Source organism: Centroberyx affinis, unplaced genomic scaffold (genome assembly GCF_046629955.1).
Source record: "Centroberyx affinis isolate AG114_WGS23_722 - 3 ecotype Tasmania unplaced genomic scaffold, CSIRO-AGI_Caff_v1 ptg007984l_1, whole genome shotgun sequence".
Classification (NCBI taxonomy): domain Eukaryota; kingdom Metazoa; phylum Chordata; class Actinopteri; order Beryciformes; family Berycidae; genus Centroberyx; species Centroberyx affinis.
In genome coordinates, this window is record NW_027284002.1 from 1 (window position 1) to 10000 (window position 10000).

General features: G+C 45.8%; 1 protein-coding gene across 1 annotated transcript in view; it reads right to left on the reverse strand.

Annotated features, from left to right (window-relative positions):
- Positions 1-43: 43 nt before the first annotated feature.
- Positions 44-10000, reverse strand: part of LOC139639961 (integrin alpha-4-like) — a gene marked incomplete at its 3' end in the record, with an annotated part of 18603 nt that continues 8646 nt past the window's right edge. The window contains exons 7-14 of the mRNA XM_071514130.1: positions 9653-9794; positions 8699-8800; positions 8379-8455; positions 4174-4263; positions 3886-3973; positions 2050-2157; positions 440-565; positions 44-169 (exon numbers count right to left, since the gene is read on the reverse strand). Coding sequence (XP_071370231.1) covers positions 44-169; positions 440-565; positions 2050-2157; positions 3886-3973; positions 4174-4263; positions 8379-8455; positions 8699-8800; positions 9653-9794 — 859 coding nt within the window. The remainder of the gene's footprint in view (positions 170-439; positions 566-2049; positions 2158-3885; positions 3974-4173; positions 4264-8378; positions 8456-8698; positions 8801-9652; positions 9795-10000) is intronic.

The window sequence follows — 10000 nt, forward strand, 5'->3', positions numbered from 1 at the left end:
TGTATGTGTGTGTGTGTGTGTGTGTGTGTCTGTGTGTGTGTACCGGAGCCTGCAGCAGTACAGTAGGATTCAGTTTGATCTCCAGCTGAACGGTGGCTTCTCTCCCCGACTCCAGGTTACCAAGACGACACACCAACCGCTCACACAGCTGGTCACCATGGCTACAGAACTACACACACACACACACACACACACACACACACACACACACACACACACACACACACACACACGGTCAGCATTTCCTAAACTCTAAAGAGAGGTGTTTATATGTGCATAGATGTTTCTGTGTGCTTGTTGTGTGTGTGTGTGCATTCCTGTGTGTGTGTGTGTGTGTGTGTGTGTGTGTGTATGTTTGTGTGTGTGTGTGTGTGTGTGTGTGTGTGTGTGTTTGTGTGTGTGTGTGTGTGTGTCTGTGTGTGCGTTTGTGTGTGTGTACCATCCTGCGGGTGGAGGTGGAGGAGAAGAAGAAGACGAGCTGTTTGATGAATGAAGCTGTGGGAACATCACAGTCCTCCAGTACTGACACACTGCTGTCACTGACAGAACACACACCCTGAGACGACTGGAGAGACAGACAGGCAGACAGACAGGCAGACAGACAGGCAGAGAGACAGAGAGAGAGAGAAAGAGACAGACAAGCAGACAGACAGGCAGACAGACAGGCAGAGACAGAGAGAGAGAGAGAGAGAGAGAGAGACAGAGAGACACAGGCAGACAGACAGGCAGAGAGACAGGCAGAGAGAGAGAGAGAGAGAGAGAGACAGGCAGACAGACAGGCAGAGAGAGACAGAGAGGCAGAGAGAGACAGGCAGACAGACAGGCAGAGAGACAGGCAGAGAGAGACAGGCAGAGAGAGTGTGATGAGTATTGAAACATTAAAATTGAATATCGTTTAATGCTGATGATTCGTGATTTGGTTTGTCAACTGACAGATAACTACTACTACTACTACTACTACTATTACTACTATTACTACCATTACTACTATTACTACTACTACTACTACTATTACTACTATTACTACCATTACTACTATTATTACTACTACTACTACTATTACTACTATTACTACCATTACTACTATTACTACTACTACTACTACAATTACTACTACTACTACTACTATTACTACCATTACTACTACTACTACTACTACTACTACTATTACTACTATTACTACCATTACTACTATTACTACTACTACTACTACTATTACTACTATTACTACCATTACTACTATTACTACTACTACTACTACTATTACTACTACTACTACTACTATTACTACCATTACTACTACTACTACTACTACTACTACTACTATTACTACTATTACTACCATTACTACTATTACTACTACTACTACTATTACTACTATTACTACCATTACTACTATTACTACTACTACTACTACTATTACTACCATTACTACTACTACTACTATTACTACTATTACTACCATTACTACTATTACTACTACTACTACTACTACTATTACTACTACTACTACTATTACTACCATTACTACTACTACTACTATTACTACTACTACTACTATTACTACCATTACTACTACTACTATTACTACTACTACTACTATTACTACCATTACTACTACTACTATTACTACTATTACTACTATTACTACCATTACTACTGTTACTACTACTACTATTACTACTACTACTACTACCATTACTACTACTACTACTATTACTACTATTACTACTACTACTACTATTACTACTATTACTACTATTACTACCATTACTACTACTACTACTATTACTACTATTACTACTATTAGTACTACTACTACTACTACTACTACTACTACTATTACTACTACTATTAGTACTACTACTACTACTACTACTATTAGTACTACTATTACTTTTACTACTACTACTACCGCTATTAGTACTACTACTACTGTTACTACAACTACTACTACTACAACTGCTATTAGTACAACAACTACAATTAGTACTACTACTACTACTACTACTACTATTGGTACTACTGTTACTACCACTACTTGTGTACCTGCCAGTCAGCCAGCTGCAGCAGTCTGTGTTCGTACGGTGTGAGAATCTTCGGCAGGTCGATCTCTACCACAGTGTCCACTGACCTGCTGGGACCAGAGTTTAATACCTACAGACAGACAGACAGGTGGAGAGACAGACAGGTGGAGAGACAGACAGACAGGTGGAGAGACAGACAGACAGGCGGAGAGACAGACAGGTGAAGAGACAGACAGACAGGTGGAGAGACAGACAGACAGGTGGAGAGACAGACAGGCAGACAGACAGACAGGTGGAGAGACAGACAGACAGACAGACAGACAGACAGGCAGGCAGGTGGAGAGACAGGCAGACAGACAGGCAGACAGACAGACAGGCAGGTGGAGAGACAGATAGACAGGCGGAGAGACAGACAGACAGGTGGAGAGACAGACAGACAGACAGACAGACAGACAGGTGAAGAGACAGACAGACAGGTGGAGAGACAGACAGACAGGTGGAGAGACAGACAGACAGACAGACAGACAGGCAGACAGACAGAGAGACAGGCAGGTGGAGAGACAGACAGACAGACAGACAGACAGGCAGACAGACAGAGAGACAGGCAGGTGGAGAGACAGGCAGACAGACAGGCAGGTGGAGAGACAGACAGACAGGTGGAGAGACAGACAGACAGGTGGAGAGACAGACAGGTGGAGAGACAGACAGACAGGTGGAGAGACACACAGACAGGTGGAGAGACAGACAGACAGGTGGAGAGACAGACAGGCAGACAGACATACAGGTGGAGAGACAGACAGACAGACAGACAGACAGACAGACAGACAGAGAGACAGGCAGGTGGAGAGACAGGCAGACAGACAGGCAGACAGACAGACAGGCAGGTGGAGAGACAGACAGACAGGTGGAGAGACAGACAGACAGGTGGAGAGACAGACAGACAGACAGGCAGGTGGAGAGACAGACAGGTGGAGAGACAGACAGACAGGTGGAGAGACAGACAGACAGACAGACAGACAGACAGACAGGTGAAGAGACAGACAGACAGGTGGAGAGACAGACAGACAGGTGGAGAGACAGACAGACAGACAGACAGACAGGTGGAGAGAAAGACAGACAGGCAGAGAGACAGACAGACAGACAGACAGACAGGCAGACAGGTGGAGAGACAGACAGACAGACAGACAGGCAGACAGACAGGCAGGTGGAGAGACAGACAGACAGGTGGAGAGACAGACAGACAGACAGACAGACAGGCAGGTGGAGAGACAGACAGACAGGCAGGCAGGCAGACAGACAGACAGACAGACAGACAGACAGGTGGAGAGACAGACAGACAGACAGAAAGACAGACAGGTGGAGAGACAGGCAGACAGAGAGAGAGAGAGAGAGAGAGAGAGAGAGAGAGAGAGAGAGAGACAGACAGAGAGACAGACAGACAGACAGACAGACAGACAGACAGACAGACAGACAGAATTAATTATTCATTAATTTATTTGTTTTGTTTTTTATTAGACTTCATTATGATTAAAACCAAAACAGCTTTTGAAAATTATTTCAGAGAAAAACATTTCTACTATTAATACTTGACAGTAATCAGTACTGAACAATATGATGAGATGAGATGAGATGAGATGATGTCAGATTATATCAGATTAGGTCAGAATGGATTATGTGACATAAAAAATTAGATTAGATTACATTTTTCATGTAAAAAAAATAAAAGGTTCAATCAGATTAGATCAATTTAGGTCAGATTACAGTAGATTATATTAGGTTTTCTGTGTAATTCAACAGTCTAGCTAACTAGTATTATTAACCTTTATTATTATTAATATTACAGTGTTAATATTTTTACCTTATAAGTGTAGTTGAATCTCTCAGTGTAGCAGTCGACTGGAGTGGAGTCTTCATCACCAAACACAAAGGATGTGGGAGTCACAAAACTACAGACAGACAGACAGACAGACAGACAGACAGACAGGTAGACAGGCAGAGAGACAGACAGACAGACAGACAGACAGACAGACAGACGGCCTGTTAGTATTTCACAATTAAATCAATGGGAACACGTAGCTGTAAGATAAACTGTTAGCAACAATAGCTATTGATTTGAATTGGCATGTAGCAATACATGCTGTCTCACCCATGGATGTTGACATCAACTCCATATCTGAGAGGAAGAAACAGACTGATGGTGTTGTCATGGAGATACTCCTCCTTCTCATAGTTATCACTGAGGAGGAGAGAAGGAGAGAGGAGGACAGGAGAGGAGGAGAGAGGAGGAGGGGAGGAGAGAGGAGAGGAGAGAGGAGGAGAGGGGAGAGGACATTATTGTCATTATTATTATTATTATTATTATTATTATCACTACTGATAGACTGCCATGCTCCACCAGGAGGCGCTGTGTCTCTGCTGTCTGGTTCTTGTTCTCCAGCTGAACACTGGAAGCTGAATGTTGTTAAGAGTTTCAGGTTGAACTAGAAAGGCACTCGCCAAGGTTCCTGCTATTATTGCTTGTTCCTGAGTGGGATCCGGATCCGCTCCAAAATGTAATGGGTTCTTCCTTGGCCCATGCTGCACCCTTCCACCAAGTTTCATGAAAATCAGGCCAGTAGTTTTTCCGTAATCCCGCTAACAGACAAACAAACAAACAAACAAACAAACAAACGGCACCGAAAACATAACATCCTTGGCAGAGGTAACAAAAGAGCGTCAGTCTGTCCAGTTCCTCAAGGACAACAGACAGCAACAGACAGCAACAGACAGCAACAGACCGCAACAGACAGCAACAGACAGCAACAGACAGCAACAGACGGCAACAGACAGCAACAGGCAGCAACAGACGGCAACAGACAGCAACAGACCGCAACAGACAGCAACAGACAGCAACAGACCGCAACAGACAGCAACAGACAGCAACAGACAGCAACAGGCAGCAACAGACAGCAACAGACCGCAACAGGCAGCAACAGACAGAACAGACAGCAACAGACAGAACAGACAGCAACAGACAGCAGCAGCTAACAGCACAGGAAGGCAGCAGCAGAGAGACGCTCAGCAACACAAAACACTGTGGAAGCTTCAGGCAGAACATTACTGTCCAGGCTCTCCTGCTATGCAGATGACACTCAGCTCTATGTGTCTGTCAAGCTGATCTCTCCAGACTAAACTCTCTGCATGATTGGCTGGTCTCCATAAAGGACTGATGACAATTTCCTGCATTTAAATACAGACAGAACAGAAAAAACTAAACAAAACAAAACCAGCTCTACCAGTCAGTGCCTTGGTCCTCTGTCTTCTAATGTTTAGACAGCATCAAAAACTTTGTGACTCATTTTCGACCTGCACCTTAAATTTGATAAACATGTCAAGTCACTGGTTCAGTTCTGCTTCTTCCAACATAGAAATATTGCAAGGACTGCTTTCGACTTCTTCAGGGTCCCAGTGGCCCTCACAAGCCTTGTCAAGGCCTACTTCCAGGATGTAAAGCTATGCTTGACAACAGCAGACTACACCACAGCGTGGCAATGTCTGGAGGTGGGAATCATGGCCGGCTGTACCATCTCCCTGCTAGCCTTCACCATGGCCATGGAGGTGATAATTAGAGCATCTCGATGGGTGGTTGGAGGACAGTGCATTAGACCTGGCCTGAGGCTGCCGCCTGTCAGAGCATATATGGACGACCTCACAACACTCACCACAACCAAAGTACGGCTGTTGAGAAAGCTTCAAGTGAACATCGAGATGGCTCAGATGAAGATCAAGCCGAGCAAGTCCAGAAGCATTTCCATCGTCAAGGGGAAGCTGTCAGACCAACGCTTTTACATTGGCGAAGAGACGATTCCAACAGTCTCCGAGAAGCCTGTGAAGAGCCTAGTTCAGTGGTGCAGCTCAAAGACACAGCAAGTAGATCAGCTCAGGAAGGATGCCGTCAGTGGCCTGGAGAGCATCGTCAGAACCACACTCCCTGGCAAGCTGAAGCTATGGTGTATGCAATTTGGGCTCCTTCCACGCCTCATGTGGCCGCTAACCCTATATGAAGCTCCAATCTTGAAGGTGGAAAAGCTGGAGAGACTGATCAGCTCATACGCAAGGAAGTGGCTTGGTCTTCCCAGGTGCCTCAGCAGCATAGGGCTCTACGGCAAAGGAGTCCTAGAGCTACCCATTTCCAGTCTCTCAGAGGAGTACAAGTGCACCAAAGTAAGACTGGAGATGATGCTAGCAGAGGACATTGTGGGCCGAGTGCAGCAAGGGAGGAGTGGTCTTGGCCTTGGAGCCAGCACACCAGCCTGGAGCAAGGCTACTCTGTCTCAGAGACGCAGGCTCGTGGTGCAGGAGATACGTCAGCAGGAGGAGGCAGCAAGGTGCGCAAAGGCCGTCGTTCAGGCAAGGCAAGGGCAATGGATGAGATGGGAGGGAGTGGAGAAGAGAAAGATCTCCTGGAAAGAGCTGTGGGAAATGGAGACATTCAGAGCGAGCTTCACCATCAAGGCAGCCTATGATGTCCTGCCATCTCCCAAGAATCTCAGCCAGTGGTATGGAGAAGACCCCATATGCTCCCTCTGCCCGACTCCAGCAACACTAAAACACATTCTGGTGGGCTGCAAGGCCAGCCTCACTCAAGGCCGATACACCTGGCGGCACAACCAGGTGCTACGGTGTCTTGCAGCAGTGCTGGAAAGGCGGCGGATGAGTGTCAACGCCCTTCCTCCCCCTTCATCCCGCTGGCCGGCGACAGCATTTGTCTGGGAAGGTGAGGGTCATGCCAGACTCACCACATCAAGACCAGACACCGGGCGGCTAGGCGGGGCACATGATTGGAAGATGGTGGCAGACTTAGGCCAGAGGCTCTGCTTCCAAGCTGAGATCCGTCAACCAACCTCAGACCAGACCTTGTGCTATGGTCGGCCTCACTCCATCTTGTTTACATCATTGAGTTTACAGTCCCCTGGGAGGATGCAGTGGAGGAGGCCTACGAGCGCAAGAAGCTGAGATATGCTGAGCATGCGGCCGATGCGCAACAACGTGGCTGGAAAGCAAAGGTCCGACCGGTCGAAGTAGGCTGCAGAGGGTTTATAGCCACATCAACATCAAGGCTACTCCGGCAGATGGGAGTGCGAGGGAAGGCCCACCGGCAAGCAGTCAAAGACTTCTCCAGAGCTGCTGAAAAGGGTAGTCAGTGGCTCTGGATGAAGAGAAAGGACTCCACCTGGGCCCCCAAGTGAGTAGATGGCATCTAGGCCCGGGACGCCGGGATTCACTGCTGAACCCTCTGGAGGTGTCATGGGCCTATCAGCGAAACATCGAGGAAAGAGGGCGCCCACTTGATAACCCAGAAGATGGCATCACTCACTTGACCATCCCGCAGAGTCTAAGCAGCATGTCTCATGTGTGCAATTAAGGGATATTAACATCTAGTCCTACATAACAGACCAAGAATAAACTCATCATGTTCATCCAAGACTTTTATCTCCTCCTGTCTTCACTACTGCAATATCTTGCCTCAATCAAACAGTGGAACTCGTTTACAAAGAGTTAAAATGCAGCTGCAAGGTTACTAACAAAGCCCATGCAGATCCATATCACTCCAGACCGGCCTCTCTGCACCTATCAAATACAGAATTCATTTTAAGATTGTTTTAATCAGGTACAAGGTATCAAATGGATTTGCTCCAAGCTACATTAGTGATCTTTTAACTGCACTGGACTCTGCTCAGGTCCTCAGACCAGCTACTAGTCTTCCCCTCTCTGTCAGACCTGCAGCCTCAGTCTGAACCTTTAATCTTGTTATCCTGGCCTTGCACTGATTTTACTTTCTTTTCTTATTCTATTGTTCTTTATTCCTTTATATCTGTGTTTGAGAACTTTTGTTGTTCTTTTATACTCTGCCTTCTGAAGTGTTTTGCAGTCTTTGGTTTTGAAAAGACGTCCTCACTATAGCAGACTGACATGCTGACAGGCTGAATCTGAGTTACCGTATTTCCTCTAATAGTGGCCGGTAGTCAATTAAAAGCCGGGTCTCCGATAATGGCCGGCTACCTAACGAACCCCAACTGAAGCAGATCAGAAAACAAGGAGGCTTCGTACTAAAATATGAGCAAATATACTTATCAAACAGAGGGAATTAGAAATAAAGGCTTGTCTCTAATATAAGCCTGCTTCCAATAAAGGCCTGGGACCCTCTGCAGCTGAGGGGAATAAAGGCCCGGGCCAATATTAGAGGAAATACGGTAGTACCAGCAGTAAAACATGCTGACTCAGCGGTCTGGAGCAGCTGTTCACATGTACGCAGGATACTGCATGGGTGAACTTTGACCCTGATGACAGACAGGAGGGGTGCGTCCTTACCCACTGGTGTTGACAGAGATGATGATGTCACCGGGCGTGGTGTTCTGGCTGACGTCCAATAGGAAGCTGACATTCAGCTACAGGAAACAGGAAGTACATCAGTGATTCCAAACCAGTTTAGAAAAAACCTTTCTTGCAGTTGAAAAGAGTTTTAACCAATCAGCTGAGCTGCTTTCAGACAGCTGACCTGCTGGACCAGCAGGACCAGCAGGACCAGCAGGACCAGAGCTACTGGCACCAGTATCACAGACCGACTCTGTTCTGACTGGATGATTGGCCGAGGCCTACAGCACGTCAGCGCGTGATTGGCCGAGGCTCACCTGGGCATGGGCAGGTAGAAGGAAGCCGGAGACGCTGCAGTCGACGCCCACCGACGTTCTGTTGACCTCCTGTGTGACATCACAACTCACCACACTGTCCTCCTGTACACACACACACACACACACACACACACACACATATATACACACACACACACACATACACATACGCACACATACACACACACACACACACACACACACACACACATATATACACACACACACACACACACACATATATACACACACACACACACACACACACACATATATACACACACACACACACACATACACATACGCACACATACACACACACACACACACACACACACATATACACACACACACACACATACACACACACACACACACACACACACACACACATATATACACACACACACACACATACACACACACACACACACACACACATATATACACACACATACACACATACACACACACACACACACATACACACATACACACATACACACAATTGCAGATAACTGTTTTGTTAAATCAGTGTAAGATGCAGTATTAACTCACATTACGCAGTACTTTGATGCAGTATTTACTCACATTACGCAGTACTTTGATGCAGTATTTACTCACATTACGCCGTACTTTGATGCAGTATTAACTCACATTACGCAGTACTTTGATGCAGTATTAACTCACATTACGCAGTACTTTGATGTAGTATTTACTCACATTACGCAGTACTTTGATGCAGTATTAACTCACATTACGCAGTACTTTGATGTAGTATTAACTCACATTACGCAGTACTTTGATGTAGTATTTACTCACATTACGCAGTACTTTGATGCAGTATTAACTCACATTATGCAGTACTTTGATGTAGTATTAACTCACATTACGCAGTACTTTGATGCAGTATTTACTCACATTACGCAGTACTTTGATGCAGTATTAACTCACATTATGCAGTACTTTGATGTAGTGGATGTTGTCGGGGAAACACAGTGTCAGGCGGGGCAGGAAGGCGTCGTCTCCGGCGTTCAGCAGCGTTGAGTTCAGCAGGATCGTTCTTCCAGATCCCAGAGCAAAATACTGCTGCTTCCTAACAACAAAACAACCAGGGTACTGATGGGTACTATTGATCCTGGATCAATAACTGCAACAATAACTAGATTAATAAGACACTATGGATCCTGGATCAATAACTGCTATAATAACTAGATTAATAAGACACTATGGATCCTGGATCGATAACTGCTATAATAACTAGATTAATAAGACACTATGGATCCTGGATCAATAACTGCT